This window comes from Dermochelys coriacea, chromosome 2 (assembly GCF_009764565.3).
Source record: "Dermochelys coriacea isolate rDerCor1 chromosome 2, rDerCor1.pri.v4, whole genome shotgun sequence".
Lineage (NCBI taxonomy): Eukaryota > Metazoa > Chordata > Testudines > Dermochelyidae > Dermochelys > Dermochelys coriacea.
Window position 1 is genome coordinate 258,029,956 of NC_050069.1, and position 19,007 is coordinate 258,048,962.

The following is a 19,007-nucleotide window of genomic DNA, read 5'->3' on the forward strand; positions in this document are numbered from 1 at the left end:
AAAGGGTCTCTGAATCACAATCTATGTCGTGGGCTGCTCTTGGGATAATGCACACATGGGCTTGTTACAAAGCCACAATTTACCCATATGATTCAGTGCAAATGGGTTTGCAGACTACAGATTCCCTCCACCCCTATTCCCTTCTTTGAAGGCATTTAAAAATACAAGGTTGTGAATGTATCCATTTAATTTTGAATTGTTCCATCACATTTTAAACATGCAATAATAATAAGGCCTATGTGGGAGAAGCCAACTTCACTAGCTGAGGAGATGTCTAACTTTAGTCTACTCTCAAATCTGATGCTTTCCATCTAAAATATTTGAAGAGTCATTCAAAGTCAACTACTAACTTTCTCTCTCCCAGGTTTCAGACAACACCATAATACAAAGATTGTTGTGTGGAAGGCACCCAACAGTCAACTGAATGCAACCAATCCAGGTCTCTTTCTGTTCTAGTTTCTTTGGACCTCTTGGCAATATTTGACACTGTTAATCACTGTATCCTGTTGGCATGTTCAGAGTCTTTTGCTAGCCTTGGCTTGGTTTTAATCATATTTGAAACATCATCTGGTGACAGACTTTATGGGTCAGTTTAAGATTTGTGCTGCAGTGTTTTTCAGGGATGTATCAGAGGTCCTTTTTCTCTTTTGTATTTATAAATTGCCACTAGCTGCAATTATTAGGGATTGTGACTTGAGTTTTCACTGCTATTCAGATGATATTCAGATTTATTTCACCTTGCCACTAAATTATCCAGCCATGATATCTACATTAATTGTTTCTAAAACATCAAGTAGTGGATATCATATACTTTCATGGAAGTCAATGATTTAAGCAAAACAAAACAGAGATCTTGTTAGTTGGTACTAAGTGCTTGCTGAGCAGAGCATCCACTCCATCAATTCCTCTGAAGATATTTTTTGAGCCTATTGCTAAGTTTAAAGAGTCTATAGCTGGGAAATTTACACATGAAAGTGCTCAAAGAGAAATTGCTCCCCTCTTAGACTCGGAGTGAGGAGAAAACTGGGACCAGAGGTTCTCTTTAAATGACTTTCTCTGAGGCACAGAAGATAATGCATCAGTTGCAATTCTGCTAGCAATGCAGAGAGAGCACGTTCCAGTGGAAGTAACAGCACAATAGTGTTGCAATGTATCTGGAGGAAAAAATGCCAAAATAGCTGGCACTGAGCGGATGCTGCTTTCACACTAACTGGATGCAAGAATGTCCCCACTGGCTGAAGAAGAAGAAAATTCATTTTGGACTGAACCAAATCACAATTTTTTTGGTTTTCTTGATGAAACAAAACAAAAACGTTTTGAGTTGAAATGCCATTCACCACGCCACTGGAGAAAGAACTGTTGCCTGCCCTGTAGCCCCATTGTTCAAGCACTCCCACAAGATGTGGGAGATCCAGTTCAATTCCCCCTCCGCCTAATGAAGAGGAGGGATTTGAACTTGTGTCTGCCATGCTGAAGCTGAATGTCCGAACCTCTGAGCTGTAGGGTCTTCTGCAGTGAGCCTCTCTTCCTGAAACTTAAATAGGCATATCAAATTCACAGACAGTTTTGGTCAACCCAATGCTGCATTTTTTGGCTAATAAACGATTAGTCTGAAAAATTTCATCCAGCTCTACTCCCTAGCTAGCTAGAATTTACTAGTTGCCAGAGGACTGACCTCACCCTGGATTCATTTTTAATGGCCTAGGAATATTCTCAGTTAACCATTTTTAGCTATTTTTGAAAGGAGACTCCAGGAGCTTGGCTTGTTTAGCCTAACTAAAAGAAGGTTATGGGGAGATATGATTGCTCTCTAAACATATACCAGAGGGATAAATACCGGAGAGGGAGAGGAATTATTTAAGTTCAGTACCAATGTGGACACAAGAACAAATGGATATAAACTGGTCATTAGGAAGTTTAGACTTGAAATTAGATGAAGGTTTCTAACCATCGGAGGAGTGAATAGCCTTCCAAGGAATAGCCTTCCAAGGGAAGCAGTGGGGGCAAAAGACCTATCTGGCTTTAAGATTAAAAACTCGGTAAGTTTATGGAGAAGATGGTATGATGGGATAACATGATTTTGGTAATTAATTGACAAGTTTTCATGGTATGTGATGCGTTTTTCATGGCTGTGAATTTGGTAGGGCCCTAGTTATAGTCAGTGATAGGGTAAGGAATTTGGTAGGGCCCTAGTTATCTTCTAATTAAAGATTGTACCATGAAGCATGAGCAAACTTAATTCAGGCACTCCTAACTTTTGAGTGCTTGACTTTGCAACTATAATAATGTTCTTTTAATGTAGGATTTTTGTGTGCAACTATAATTGCAACTTTGCAGTAAGGAATAGGGCTCACTGCTCACTGGCCTCAATAAGAAGTCTATTATGAGAGAATGGAAATACCACATCTAATCTACTGTATTGACTGGAATAGTTGCAGCATAGCAGCATGCTATCTTCAGTTAACTGCATTACTCTCTGACTATTGCTTTTAAGCAGAGCTGCCAAGAAAATATTTAGGTCCTAGAGACATTTGTAAGCTCTGCAGGGCTCCCTTACCTCATTCAATCATCTCTCTCACACTCAGACACATATTTTTGCTGATTTCACATGCTCTCAAATACCCTAGAAATTATCCCTGTCTGATCCCATCTGAGCTGCCCTGTTTCTGAGTATAATACTCCTTGAATTTTCAAAGGAATATAACTCATTGATTAACTAAAATTCACCCAACCTTCTTCCCCCCACAAAGAACTAATGGAACTGTGGAATCTAATTGAAAAATCAATTGGAATAGAAACTTACTTTGAGAAGAAACCACAGGTGAGAGACATTTCCCTCAAAGATTTAGCTAAAGCTACGGGCTCTCAATACAGTTGTTATGCTTTATCCCTGCAATTCAGTGATGGGTGGAGTTTAAATTGGTAAAATGCTGGCATATTTTGATATTAAAGATGGATAAATAAAAGCATTAGAATACTATCTAATATAATTTACTTGAATGCCCCATTTGTATCATACCATCTGTCAGATCAAAGTTAGCGAGCATGCTAATCTTAATGTCTTTTACAGTATATTTTAGTTACTTTCAAACAACAGTAAGGAGCAGACAGGAAAATAAATACAAACCAATTCCTGGGAATCATGAACTTTCTAAGTGGTATCTACTAACCCATTACTTTCCAGTGAGCTCAGATTAGTTCTGTACCAATTCTGAGTATACACACGTCTTTGAAGACACAAAGCCAGGTCAAAATAACTTTATAAAATAAGCTGCACAGCACAAAGTATGATGCAAAAAGCCTATCAAGCTAAAAGCCGTGCAGCAATTTAGGCATCCAGTCTTATCAGGCTTTAGAAATTCACAGACAAATGTTAACAAGTAACTGCTGCCTATTGCGTATGTGTTTGGAGCATAACAGTATCTGTTAAATGAAGTGCATCGGTGAAATACTAATGCAAACAGCCAGAACACCTTGGTGTTAATGTGGAGACATGTTTGATAGGAGAACAGGAGCATTCTCACTTTATAATCACAGTGAAGTAAGCAGGTCCTTACCTTCTGGAAAACAGTTCTCAGGTTCCATTAACTCTTCAGCCAAGTCAGGGATCTGTTCCAGTAGCTCTGCAGAATTTCCCAAATCCACTGTGCTCCCTTCAGAGAGACTGATTTCATCAAGCTTGTGGGCAACAGGGGCAAAGATGAGGAGAACAAATTGATCAATTTTCCCGTAAGGAAGCTGCTATGTTTTGAATTCAGCTGAACAATATCTCAGCAAAGAATTATAACAAAGGAAAAAACTGCCATGCATTGTATATAGCATCCATCATCTGTGATAATAATTCTACCTGTTCCTCTGTGTGTTTATTGTCAGCCCATCACCATGTTATCTACAACAAAATTATTCATAAGATAAAACTTGAGAGGTATTTTAAAACTTTACCTATTCATTAAAACAAAGCTCTTTTTTGTGACATAATCATATCTTGAGATTTAGCATGGGAGAGCCCCTAGCAGTTTTTGTGTGGCATATGTCCTTTCCTCAGACCTCATGCACTGGAACAGAGCATGCAACCTTGTTATGAGGTAATGTGGTCTAGGTGTTAAGGTACTTGATTAGGAGATCTATTTCATTCCTGGGTCTGGGAGTTTCAGAAACTTGTCCAAGGTGACACGGCATCTCTCTACATATCAGTTCCTCATCTGTAAAATGGGGATAATAATTCCTTTTCCTGAAGCATCACCTGTCTTGTCTGTTTAGATTATAAACTCTAAAGGGCAGAGTGTGTCATATGATGTGTTGTAATAGTGCCTGTCACAATGGAGCTCCAATGCTGGCTAGGGTCTACCAGGCAATACAATAATACAAAACAATAACTGTCAGGAGACATAGGTTCTTCTTTCAGTGACTCACTGTAATTTCTAATAAACCATTGAACCTATTTGAGCCTCAGTTTTTAATACTATTATGTCCATCCATAAGATGAGATAATAATACTTACCCATGCTTGTAAAGTACTTTGAGATACTCGGGTGAAAGGTGGGATGTGTATGCAAGCTATTTTTAATGAAGATGATCATGCAGTTAAACAATAGAACAATTTAATACTTATTATTAATGTGAAAATGAGTCTTCTGCTTTCCAATGTACCATGTAAAATCTACAGCCAAATTAAAGCAGAAGCTAAAGTTGTATTAAAATAGACTCGATTGATAACTCCAGAAATGCTTACAAAGTGGGACGAAACCTATTCATCTGCAATTAATTACAACACCCCACAGGCCATAATCTTGGACAGGGTTTACAATTCTCTGAATTCCCTGTGAAAATTGTTTACAAACAATTAAAAAGCAGAAAAATATCATTTCAAGAGAGAGGGCAAAAATAAAGTTAATCACAGACTTAATTGGGCAACGCTTCTAAAAATCCCTATTCAGAATGAAAATATGAGAATGGCTGAGTGTCTAGAGACTACCAAGACTAGATGAGAACAAGAATGGAAAAAATGCTGCACCAACTTTCAGCGCAGTCAGAACCACTGGGTACCCATTCGGGAGGGATTTTATTTGCCCATTTCCCTGTTGGGTTGTAAACACAGCCAAACGTGCATTGTTAAAATGCTTCCTAAGTTACATACATGACAAGACAACTTTATCATTAAGAAAGTAGAAACTCCAACTAGAAGAGAAACCATTTTGGATGTACTTCTCACCAGTAGAGAGAAAGTGTCAGATTGCGAGAACAGACTGAGTTTGGTACCAGTACCCACAGGAGTTCAGCATGGGAGGAGTAAGGGATTCACAGAATGCAGCAGTACAATTGTATTAGATTTCTGGAAAGTACATACTGAAGAATTAGGAAATCTATAAGGAAGTTATATGGAGGGAGGGAGCTAGGGGGAAGCATTAAATACACCAGTGTGAAAGGCAGATGGGGAGTAGTTAAGTAGAATAGATAGTGCTTTTTAAGCATTTAAAGAATAAGCAACAGCAATAGTGGCTTCAGAAGATACTGGACAAAATCTGAGGATCTGTTCGGGGAATGGAAAAGAATGGAAGCAACCACCCAAGAATCAGGAGAAAAAGAGAGGAAGGGCATGTAGGAGAAAGAAAAGACCAGCAAAAGAGACAATTGAGTTAATATTAGCCAGAAATGGGATGAAAAGAATAAATTTTGAAATTTCCCACAAAATAAAATTCCATTTTTTGTTTGAAGTCAATCCAAACATTTTGCTTTGATAAAACTAAAACATTCCTTTCTGATTTTACTCCTTTAAAACTTTTTAAAATTTTTATATAAAAAAATTCATTTCAAAAAGATATTTTGAAATGAATAATCGAAATGTTCCATTCTGAAAATGTTTAAAGAGGATATTTTAGCATTATCAAAATAGTGCATTTCATTGTTTTCCTAACAAAACTGTCAAAAAATCGACATGCTTTTCTAAACATTTCAATTTTGCCAAAAATGGCATTTTTCATTAAAAAATCATTTTTATAAAAATTCCTGACTCGTCTAGCGAAAAGGAATAAGGAGGGAAAGATATTTTCTAGAGACAAAGTAACATTTGATGAAGGAGATGTCATTAATGACAACTCAAAAATGATGAAGATAATTATCTCCTTTTTAAAATCTATGTTCAACATGAAAAATAACAGAATTCTGACCTAGTAAGAAGTGAGGAAGACCATGTAAAAATAATAAGTGCAAGTAAAGACAAACTGAGAACAACTGAACATACACAAATCTGCAGGTTCAGACAATATACATTCTAGGCCACAAAGGACATTGATAAACTTAATTAACATACCACTGACAATCATTACTGAACATTCATGGAAAAGTGGGAAGAAACAAGAAGACTACACAATAGCAAATACAGTCTTGAGCTTTGAAGAACGGAAAGGAGAATTACCCTGGCAATTGCCATTCATTAAGTCTTTGTTTGTAGATCTTTATTAAAGTAATGGAATAAATATTAAGAGAACAAAATCAGTAAACTCCTAGAGGACAATGGAACCACGAACTGTAGATAGATTTATAAAGGCTTAAGGGTGGATTCTCTAGACCATCAAGGCCATCGTGCACCACAGCATTGTAAAATGGCTTTGGGCTGGGGAATTCCCTTTACTGGCATACTGCTGGGATAGCTGTCACCTCCTGTGCCAACTGCCTTGGCATAAGGAGAAAGAGAAGGCATGTCAGGGGCAGGGCATGAATGGAGGAGACTTGGCAGAACAGAACTCTGCTATGCCAGATCTTCCACTGGGGTAAGGTCTCCCCTAAAGGCCACTAGGGATACATCTACATTGGAATAAAAGACCTGTGGAACGGCCATGGCTACCCTAGGTCAGCTGACTTTGGTTGGCAGAACTTGGGCTGTGGGGCTAAAAATTGCTGTGTAGATGTTTAGGCTCTCGGGCTAGAGCCTGAGTTCTGGGACCCCATGAGCGGGGAGGATCCTAGAGTCCAGGCTCCAGCCAGAGCACAAACAACTACACAGCAATTTTACAGCCCCACAGCCAGTCTCACCAGCCTGCGTCAGCTCAGGCAACTGCTCAGGACACTGTGGTCAAGGGGCACCATAGTCAAGAGACAAGGAATGGGGCAAGCCTGCGGTGGGAAGCCATGGAAGGGAGCTCAGGGCAATTTGGGGTGGTAGCCCGTGGAGGCAGCAGGGGCCAGGGATAATGGGGGGATTGATGGGGAAGGCACAGGAGTCTGGGGTTATGAGGGTGGAGCCCAGGGAGGCTGTGGGTCCACGGAACAGGGGAGATGGGGGGTGGGCTGGGGCAGGCAGCAGGGGTGGGTTGGTGGGGAGCCTGGGGATACAGCAGTGGCCGAGGCGCCAAAATGCAAGTTCTTTCAGGGTGTCAGGATGTCTAACTCCCATTGAAAGTTGATGGGCATCCTGAAATCCCAGTCTTATTTCACAAAATTAGTGGATGGCAGGAAAATGACAGATATAACACATGAATCTTAGTAAAGCATCTGATTCAGTGTCACGCAAAAGTCTACTCTTAACATTAACTCTAATCAGTATTATGTCCAGCCTTATCTTTGTGAATGATGTAGAAGAGGGACTGAACAGTAAAATTACTAGACTATATTAAACTGGAAGGAGTGGTGATCTGCAGCAAGGACAGAGGAAGAGAGATTAGAAACATGGATGGAAAACGAGGCTGGTCTTGGAAAAGTACAAACCAGTACATCTAGGGAAAAGATAACTGAAGTACAGATATTCAGTGGAAAGAAGAAATATGGACCCCCGTGACTCCAAGATATACCTGTAGTAACAGCGGAAAGCGAATCAGACATGAGTTTACAGTGGGATATAGCAATGTAGAAGACCTATGTGATTTTGGACTGCATACACAGAAACATAACATCAGAGGTAATATTTATTCTCTATGCAGATGTTGGGTTCCTATATCTGGAATACTGTGCTAATTCTGGGTGTCAACACCAAAATGAGATAAATAAGGAGTTGAAAGAAAAACAACAAAAATGATTAGTGGGATGGAGGGCTTGGTTGAAGGAATGATTAAGAAAGATAATTAATATGTGTAGCTTAGTTAAGTATAGACTAAATGGTGTGTGCGTGTGTGGGTGTGGGTGGGTGTGGAGTTATAAATGTATTCTAAAATTTAAAAAATATTAATTCATGAAAGAAGAGGAATGATTTATGATAGTGCAAATGAATAATGAGATGAAATTCAGAAAGGCAAAATTTAGGCTAGTTATCAGGAAAACATTCCTGCCAATGAGATCTACTAGACTGGGGAACAGTCTGCTTTGGGAAATGGTGAAATCCCAGTTGCTTGAGACATTTAAAGATAGACGGGACAATATTCAATAGAGAAGATTAATTAGATCATCCTAACAGGTTTTTTCCATCTCCAGCATCAATGATTCTATTTCTCAAATGCCTCTGACAGTTCATATGAGATGAATTTTTAATCATATAATTTATTCTTTACTGACATCAACATTGTTTTATTCCCAGCATATTCAATATTTCCTATGACTTCCTCTTACTGAATGAATCACTGAAAATCCTCTCTCTTGGGCCTAACAAATCTGTTAAGAGACTTCCTAACAATTACTTACTTTATATGGCTACTCACAAGTTCCTAGGACATTTATCAAATAGATCACCTTGTCCTTATTTGCCCTATGAGACCTCACAGAGATTATTTGTGAAGAGTAGGACTCTAGGCATTTAATGTCCATGCAGACTCCAACCTTCAAAAATAGCATCCTTTGGGCTTTACTCTTTAATGCTGGAATTCACAGCATGATGTGAACTTCCGTTTGATTTCCAGTGTTCCATGGAATACTGCCATGTTTCTCCACCTCTTTTCGAACAGCCACAAATAGAAGCAGTTGTATTTTACTAGATGAAGATGGCATTTGTATTCTGGGACCCATTTAAAGGTGAGGGAGGAAATGGGGATTATTGTTTTATCACCATGTTGCTGAATATATCACAGCTAGAATGTTCCAATAGAATCATAGAATTTCAGTCCAAAATTAACAAAGGACATCATTTTCCAATTTCCTACTTTAGCGCAAGTTTCTTTCTCTGTAGAGAAATTAAAACCTACAGTTTAGGTAGGGGGGCAGAAAAAACAACAGACTAACACAATGTAAACCTGAAATTAGGTTCTCCTCACTATTAGGTGACATGCAGAAGGCTTCACTCCTCACACCAAACAATTTCAGAGACAGACTTACATCTTCAGCCAATGGTATCTCTAGATCTTATTATCTTGTGATCCTACATCCTTTAGAATGTATTTTTTCCCTCAGTCTAGAATATCAATTGTTTCTGAGTCTCCTTCTTTTTAAATTCAGGGCCCTTTTAATCTGGGGATGGGGATTCAAATGAAAAGATGAGAATTATTCTAACTAAACAGTGTAAATATCTCTAATTTAAATGTTTTTATGACTAGTGAATTTTCTAGTCACAATATTACAAGTAGGAATCAATGTGTATAGAAAGAATGAACTGGCTCAGCGAATGTTCCATGCTTCCTGGAAAACCACAGAAATCCCTCCCTCTGACCTTTGCTAGGTTCAGACTCTATAAGTATTTTATGTTGGGGGTGGGGAATAGTCACTTTTTGCAAGCATGGACCTTAAAATTATGTGTTTTTCAACAGCGTTCTTTCCCTTCTTCCAGTTCAGTTCCCACGGAACTCTAGCGGTCCCTACTTTCAAACAACTTTAGAACTACAAAAATAATACCTCTCAAAACATGGAATTCCAGATTTCAAAAAGAACACAACACCAATCGACCTAACTATTATATCAGATGTTAAATTCATATGGAAAAAAGCAAATGGGTAATCAGCATATTTGGACTTTAAAAGCACTGGTGTCACCTCGTGTATTGAAACAATTTGTCAGTATTTTTGTTCTGCTATTGACTGTCAGACTTCATGCAATACCACAGTAATGCTACCAAACTCATGAAATAATATGCATATCTCCCAGAGAAGTCTGAGAGGCAGTTGGAAACCCATACTTTGGCTGACACCAACTGAATTACACCAGGGATTACTATTTATTATTTGTGCGCTAGGTGCTTAAATTGTCATAGCTGTGTGTTGGCTCTGCAGTGCTAAAAGGAACAAAAACTTATTTTAATCCAATGAAATCAGCAGACATGCCTCTGACTGCATCCAAGAAACAGCTCTTTGTTTACATAGTCAGTTTTCAGAAGGGAACAGCATGCACCTCAGATCCTAAAGCCACAGATGGTAACATTACAGTTTCTTCTATGGTTGCATGTTTTGATACCACTTGGATACCAGTTGCAAATATTTTTATTTTTAATGCATTTTCCAAGTTCTTCAGTGTTTTTATAAAGAACCTCTGCTCCTTTATCAAGGCTACCAAAGCTATTACCTATTATTTCTTCCTTGCCATTGGAGAGGTTCTTTGTTTTTTCAAACCAAATAAACCCACTTTAATCTCTATCGCATGCACTATTATCTTGGTCTGCTGATTGCATGCAATATCAGGTAGGAAAGTTGTTTCTGTTACCTCTTTTTGCCCTACTAGTAGTGGTGGTGGTGGTGGTGGTGGTGGTGACAGCTCAGCCTTCAATTGTTTATCCACGTACAACTCACTTAACTCTTCACAAATCTCAGAGGTCTGACTCCGGACTCCTGGGCTTTTGCATTTCTGTCCCTTTAGTTGCAGCTGTTTTTCCTGCTGGAGATAATCCTAGATATATTTATTTTCTTGTTCTTTGGTAGCATGCTTATTTCTTAAGCAGAACTCCTCAGCTAGAACTATACTCCCTGAGGGATGACACTTGAAGGCAAAATGGCAAGCAACAAGATTACACATGCTTATGCTGTAACTTTTGAGGTTTAGCAATTGTATATGTTATGATGCTTTGCTGTAAAAAAAAAAAGGTGGGGGCAGCCTTCTTCTCTGGCATTGTTGTTAGAGGGAGGAATTGTCCTGCAATCTTGTCCATTTTCAGTCTCTATTTTTTGTGAGAGAATTTATCTCCAGTGACCGAAAAGAACACAAAGAGATGCTTTAAGTGATACAAAATCAGGCAGCAGTACTTAAGTTATGTCTACACTACAGACCTTATAAGGGCACATCTCTACTGCTGCAGCTGCGACACTGTAAGGTCCCATGTAACCACTCTATGAAGATGGGGGAGAGCTCTCCTGTCGGCATAATTAAAATAACCCCCAACAAGTGGCAGTAGCTATGTGGGCATAGTGCTGTCCACACCGGCGCTTTCCTTGGTAAAACTTATGTTGGTCAGGGGTGTGTTTTTCACACCCTTGACTAAGAAAAGTTTTACTGACAAAAGTGCTAGACAGCCTTAGTGTAAGCACTGAAAGTAGGTAAGCATGCAATATTTTACAATACAATACACGTCTGTACTTAAGGGTGGAAAGAAAACCACATGAAAAGAAGGAAAGATACAAATTTAAGAAGAAGGAAACCCACAGAACATCGAAAAAGATAAAACAATCTTAAAGCAGATGATGTAGAAGCATAACCTTCTCCCATTATGGCCAGCTTTCCGTTATCATTGTTTCTACACAGGCCCCAATTCATGAACAAATTTAAACACATGCTTAAGTCTACCCCTATTCAGCAAAACATTTAAGTACATTCTGGAGCCCAGTAAAATCAATGGGACTTAACCACATGCTTAAAGTTACACACACACTCAGATGCTTTGCTGACCAGGATGGACTACTTAATCATAGCCCCAATTCTGAATGAAACTGAATGCCATATTCTGCCAACAGTTACTACTTGGCATAGTGATTACTACTACAAGTAGTGCATTAAATTCTGACACTTATTAGCAGGTGTGATGATTACTATGAATTCTATATTACTCAGAGTACTAAGAATTATGCCAGGTGGTGTTTGTAGGATTGGTCCCTAAATTTGTAAGGCTAGATGTGTATAAATCAGCATAGCTTCATTGATTTACACCATCTGAGAATCTAGCCTGTAACTCCAATAGCTTAACAAAGTATTACCATACCTCATGTCATTAGTGCCACTGCTACTAAAATATTAATAAAGCTCAAGATAATTTCAAATACTTGTGCTGAAATACTTAAAGAGTTACTTTCATGCTGAGAAAAAAATTACAAGTGTAACTGGATTTTAACAATAATGTTTTAAACAAGTTTCTCTGTCCCCTCCCTCCCCCCAAGTCATACCCCACCTTCCTTGATTCTACAGCTACCTCACTGCAGGAGGCAGCTGAAGAAGTGTGAGGAGAAAAATCTCTTATTCAAACTATGACTGTCTGAAATAACACTGGAGAAAAAGAGAGTGGTTGGTTAAGAAAATTGCTTCTCATACAAATGTTCTCAGAATGTCAAGTTTATACCGGTCCTTTCAAGTGTCTTTCTGCTTTCATAGCAAATTAATTTTAAATTAAATTACTGGTTTCCTCCTTCAGAGGGCATGAGGTCTAATGTATATTTTAACTTTAATAAATTAAATTATGCATGACCAAATCTGTACCCTGTGCTTAAGAATATACTACATAAAATTGCCAGGCACAGCTCAGCACCAGTACACACAGGCCAAAGAGTGCTCCCTAATCACTGGATTACAGTTTTGTCTTAGTCGGAAAATTACATACCTAAAAGTATATCTTTAAAAACAGTAAAATACACAGGGGAGCAGCTAATATGCAAAGCACACTGTACACAAGTAAGGCACTCAGCCACAAAAGGTTTTTTAATGCAATGTGCATGCAACTTAGCACCAAGTAATCTTAATGGTAGAGTATAGGTTATAACACTAGAATAACAGAAAAAATTGTTTCATGTTGAAAGTTTAGTGTAATCTGGGTGACATCTCAAATTCATTTGTATATTAAAGATTATGCACCCGTAGACATGAGAAATTGTGAAGTGTCTGACAACAAACTGTCTGACTCTGTTGATCTGAAGAACATTATAATTGTCAAGTAATTATTATCTTGCATAGCTAAGATAAAGTCAATCAAAAATTTTTCACTATTTACTAACTGGCAGGGCTGGCATCAAGATCTAGGGACTCTTCCCATGAGATTAGTCTTTAAGAACTTCAAACTCAATCCCCTCCTGTCCACGACATTCACGACATGTGATGATGTGATGTCAGTTACTAGTGATGATGTTATTGTGTAGTGCCAAAGCTGTCCCATAGGGACAAAATTCCATTGTGCTGTGATACTGCATCAGGATGGAACATCTTTACAATGCACTTTTTGTTTTGTTCTGAAAGCTACACTTGAGAGGAAGACCTGTGGAATTAACAGCCTGTCCCATGAATCTGGGGATAGCTGGCAATCCCATTCTGAGTATCAGGGGATGATGTGAGCTTCAAGTATTGCAAGTAACTGATGCCGTCCCTGGTAAACCCATTTTCATTTGGCATGACCTCCCCCATTTCCAGTACACATTGCCGGGTCATCAAAGCTTCATCATTGGTTCCAAAGAGCGACCAAGGTGTATTTATTTTATTTAGTTCAACGTGGGACTGTTTTTAGTTTTGTTTTGTTTCTAGACAATCTGTTCTTCTGGCATGAGTGGCAGTCGATTTATCTCCAGTAAAGCTCCCCACTGTGTGGTTTATGTAATTTGCTTTTAATTTTTTGTGTCAAGTGCTGAGCTGCCACAGCAATATGTGTTGTGTTAATATTTATCGATTCAGTTGTTTTATTCATTTATAACATGAAAACATAAAGCAACACAAAAACCTTCATGCAGGGCCGAAGCTAAGCATAAGAAAATTTAACAATTGCTTATGGTCCCGAGCAGCTCAAGGGGAACCGCTATTCGCTTTTTATTATATGTGATAGGGGAAGCCCCAAAATATTCCTGCTCAAGGCCCCGAATGGGCTAGCACCATGCTTTCATGCATAAAGATGGAGGGTAGGGTTGCCAACTTTTTAATGGCAAAAAACCGAACACCTCTGCCCCGCCCCCTGCCCCATCCTTTCTCCAAGGCTTCGGCCCCGCTCGCTCCATCCCCCCTTCCTCTGTCACTCGCTCTTCCACACCCTCACTCACTTTCACCAGGTTGGGGCAGGGGTTTGGGGTGCAGGAAGGGTATAAGGGCTCTGGCTGGGAGTGCGGGCTCTGGGGTGGGGCCAGGGATGAGGGGTTTGGGGTGGGGGACAGGGCTCCAGGCTGAAAAAGGTGGGTGGGGTGCGTAGCGGGGTTTGGGTTCTGAGGTGGGACTGGGGATGAGGGGTTTGGGGAACAGGAGAGGACTCTGGGCTGGGGCACAGGGTTGGGTGTGTGGGGGGCAGTGAGGGCTCTGGCTGCAGATGTGGGCTCTGGGCTGGGGCCGGGGATAGGAGTTTGGGGTGTAAGAGGGTGCTCAGGGCTGGGGCAGGGTGTTGAGGTGTGGAGTCCTGGCGGCACTTACCGCGGCTATCAGGAAGCAGTTGCCAAGTCCCTGCAGCTCCTAGGCATATGGGCTGCCAGGGAGGCTCTGTGCACTGCCCTCACGCTCGCAGGCACCGCTCCCATTGATCACGGTTCCTGGCCAATTGGAGCTGCAAAGACGGCACTAGAGGAGGGGGCAACACACAGAGCCTCCCCAGCCGCCCATGCACCTAGGGGCTGCAGGGAGGACCTGGTGGCCACTTCCGGGAGCATCGCAGAGCTAGTGCAGGCAGGGAGCCTGGCCTTGTCCCAGGCCTCTGCTGCACCGTCAACCAGACTTTTAACGACCCAGTCGGCAGCGTCGACTGGAGCTGCCAAGGTCCCTTTTTGAGTAGGCATTCCACTCAAAAACCGGATATCTGGTAACCCTAATGGAGGGTTAAGAGATGCAGGCGCATGGATCAACCCCTTCACCTTTAAAGATCTGAGTTTAAACCAGTGATATGCACATCTCAAAATCTTTGGTTTCTGTTCTCACTTCTAGTCCTGGTTTTAGGTCTTTGGTCCCTATATAACAAGAAGTGAACCATTATGTTTTATTTACAATTAAACCACTGACTAGAATGAAACCAAGCCGATATGCTTGTAGCTGATTAAAACACTAGAAAAACAGAAACAATGGTTTTATGTTGAAACTGTAGTGTAATCTGGGGGAGTGGGGGGGTGTCCAAAGTTCATTTGTGTCTGGATCCAGCTGCCTGTTGCTGACACAAATAAATACGGAGGAACCATCATTGCACCTGACTCTGGAATGCACATGTGTAGAAGTGAAAGTGGTTAATTTTCACAGACTCAAAGTGGGGGTTAGTGCTAATTCCTGGCCTCTGTAAAAAGACTCACTGCTGGCAAAACAAAACAAATAGTAGTCACCATCAAGGACTCATTTTATTCCTTCCCAATGGAAATATAAGGTTTCTATCCTGTGCACACAAAGTTAGAAAGACAAACAATTCCATGTCATATTTTTCAGAGGTGAGCTACTAAAACTGATTTTCAGTAGGTCACTCACTGCTGGTCTGATCATGACTCTGGCTATGCTCATGCTCCCTGACTACTCTGACCAGGCTAGTCCCAGGTGGCTATTCCCAGATGATACCAGGTGGCTACTCCCTTTCCCAAGCAGGTGGGTGGACAGGGGTGACAAGTAGATACAACCTTCTGTGCACATGCACGCACACCCCCCCCCACAACTTGCAGGCCAGCACTGCTGAGCTGACATGGAGAGGCATGTAAACTGGACCAGGAAAAGGGTTGGCTCAGCTTATTTCCCCAGTGGAACAAGGTAGAAACAGGGACTGATTTGTGACTCTCCTGGATCAGGGCAACTACAAAATTCCCTTTACTCAGAACACATTACAGAGTGCTAATCTAGCCCTTTGCACTGAGGGTGAAATTTACCCCGGTGCAAAGGGCCAGCATAAGGCCTATATACATTTAAGTCTAACTGAAGACCTATTTTGAGAGCTTAAGTGGGATTTATATAGAGTATGGGGTTTGTGCTGGCATTTCAGGAATGCACAGCACCCCTTGAGATGGTCAAGAATTGAAAGACCCAGATAATTGTAAGAAGTTGTCAAATGGTCATGTCATTACTGTTGGAAGAGGATACTGCCAATAATGACATCACAACTTTAGCCAATGCAGGATGGCTGATATGACATCACTTTTTTGCTGGAGGAACACAAGTCAGCATGCCAGTAATTAATTATTTAATGATTGGCAGGTCATTTTAACCTGCAAGGCCTCCAAATAGTCAGCCTTTGAATGTGTAAAATTTAATAATAGGAGGGACTGAATAGCTAGAAACACCGATAATGGAACATGCAGGCTTCATTGTACTGGCCCAGTTCAACAGTGATCAAATATAGGTATTATATCATGGTTGTTTACAGGGCTATATGAAATAGTGGAGATGTCTGCCCTGTTCCAAGTGGACAGCTATGGATATCATGATTGGCACCATTCCTTTGCAACAATTTGCACCCAGTAATTGGGCACCCTTCCTCATCAGAAAGGCCAAGAATTAAATGATAATGAAAACCAAACTACTATCTATCTAACTCTTAGCTGTGGGGATAAGTAAAGCAGTGCAGGTTTCTGCGGCTGTGTAAGGAAGTTTGCATTGCGTCCTATATGTAGCTGTTGTTGAGGTCCAGTAAATAGAAGACTGCACTCTGGAGAGCTGTCAGACAAGCACCTTTCAGAATGGCTAAATTCACTTTTTAAAAGAGCCTACAAAAATGTGGGTTAAAAAAGGAGAGAAATAAATAACCATGAACCAGAGATCCTACCAATAGATGTTCATTACGGCCAGCACCAAACACATATGGATCAGTATGACTGATAAGAGGAAAGGAGGGTTGGTAGTAAGCTCTTGGTTTTAATTATATACATAAGAGTGCTGTCCCAACCACACTTGAAGAATCACATCAGTAAAGCAGGGCTGCTACTCCCAAATTATATGAAAAAGCAGAATAAAGCCAGCAATTATATCATACCCAGGGGAACCGTAATGCACAGAGAGAGTAATCACTCTCCATTGTGTTTGTTCAAACGTATCCTTCATCAGACAGATAACTGTATATACCGTACATTGAGCAAGAATAGATGAAGTTCTGGCTCAGGCTCGTAGCAGTGTAGGGCTAAACCATAAACACATGTATAGTAAAGGAGGCCAAAGGCTGTCACAGAGAGAGGACATGAAAATGGCAAAGGAAAGCACTGCCTGGGCAATGAACAATGAGGTCCTGGGAGAAGGAATGTATCCGTAAATAGGTTTGAGTGACTCATTCAGCATGGACCACAAGGAAACTATTGTAAAAAAAAAACAAAACAAAAAAAAAAAAACAAAAAAAACCAAAAGGTAGAAATTTAAGTTGCCCAGGTGTTATCGAAGGGTTTCCTACTTCTCCCTCACATACTATCCAATCCATCACTCCATTTGAATAACTATGCACCTGCACACACAAGGGCTACCCCAAGACAGCGCATCTTGCGGTCAGGGGAACAAGTTCACTCCCACACCACAAACAAACAGTTAAAGCTTGGGGGTGCCATGGTGCTTTGAGGCACAGTACTGCCTTGGGGCGTATTATGCCACCTTCTGGAGCTCACCAGCACAGAGGGTAAAAACTATTTCCCCATGCTAATTTTCCCCTACTGTTACTCACACCTTCTTGTCAACTGAAATGGGCCATCCTGATTATCACTACAAAAGTTTTTTTCCCCCTCCTGCTGATAATAGCCCATCTTAATTGATTAGTCTCGTTAGAGTTGGTATGGCAACACCAGTTTTTTCATGTTCTCTGTATAAATATATCTTCCTATTGTATTTTCCACTGCATGCAACTGAAGAAGTGGGCTTTAGCCCACGAAAGCTTATGCCCAAATAAATGTGTTAGTCTCTAAGGTGCCACACGTACTCTTCATTCTTTTTGCTGATACAGACTAACACGGCTGCCACTCTGAAACTAGCACAGAGGGGAGGCTCGCTCACTGACACACCCATGTATGTGGGCCAGCTTATGCCCTCTGTGATGCAGTTTACTCCCACTGCGATTCCATGGATCTGCTTCCTCCCTACCCCTTCTGATGGTCTCAGTGCCTTTGTGGGAGCATAGAAGGAGTAGTCCCAGTGCTTTAATGAGCCTCTGGACTGTAATTGTGCCTGCCTGTTCTGTGGGCTAAGCAAGGAGGGAGGAAATATAGCAAATAAGGAATGGTCTAGGGAAGGTAGGTTGGGAACTTCAGTTCTCTGTGTTTCACTGCAAGAATATGGAGAAATGAAATGAAATTAAGAGGTGGCAAATTCAAAGTGGATAAAAGTAAATACTTTTTACACAACCCAAAATTAGTCTGGGTTAGTGGGAACTCATTGCCACAAGGTATCTTGAGGTCAAGTTCAGCAGGATTTTAAAAATGGATTAGACACACACACCCCCAGAGAGAGAGAGAGAGAGAGAGAGAGAGAGAGAGAGAGAGAGAGAACAAGGGTATCCCGAGTCATATTAATAAAATATTAAAAAATAAGAAAGAGCTTTGGAAGTGATATAATCTCTCATGATTCAGGGTTATGAGGAAACTTTCCCTGAGGACAGGATATCCCATAACTGTCACTGAAAAGTTTCTTGTATCTTCCTCTGAAACATCTGGTACTGGGGACTTTTGGTGAGAAGGGAACCAGAGTAGATGGAGCACTAATCTAATCTAGTTCAACAATTCTTATATACCACTCTCCCCATTGTTCATCTGTGCAAAGGCCAGACACAATCTGTCCCAAAGGAAGTAGGAACAATTTACTCATAATTAGAAACTGCTGGTCATATATTCTATGTGATCTGGTTTTTAAAAAGATGACATCATGCACAACTTTAGCTGGAACATAGTTTATAAAAAGAAACAGATAAGCATATCGCTAAATGATGCAGAAGAAGCAGCTCAGATACCAGCTTTGAGCTGTGCTGGTGAGCTCCAAATGTAGGCATGTTACGTAGCACACAATTAATACTCATCTGTAAAGTCAGTGGGTCAAATTCTGACCTCAGGTAATATGCACAGGAC

General features: G+C 40.5%; 1 protein-coding gene across 5 annotated transcripts in view; it reads right to left on the reverse strand.

Annotated features, from left to right (window-relative positions):
• Nucleotides 1-19,007, reverse strand: part of LOC119850826 (sodium channel protein type 5 subunit alpha-like) — a 320,846-nt gene that overhangs the window by 69,786 nt on the left and 232,053 nt on the right. For 3 of the 5 annotated variants that reach the window (XM_043509702.1, XM_043509703.1, XM_043509705.1), the window contains 2 exons: nt 10,552-10,722; nt 3,558-3,678 (listed from right to left, as the gene is read on the reverse strand). In XM_043509702.1, coding sequence (XP_043365637.1) covers nt 3,558-3,678; nt 10,552-10,722 — 292 coding nt within the window. The remainder of the gene's footprint in view (nt 1-3,557; nt 3,679-10,551; nt 10,723-19,007) is intronic. The other 2 variants (XM_043509706.1, XM_043509704.1) reach the window with 2 other exon arrangements.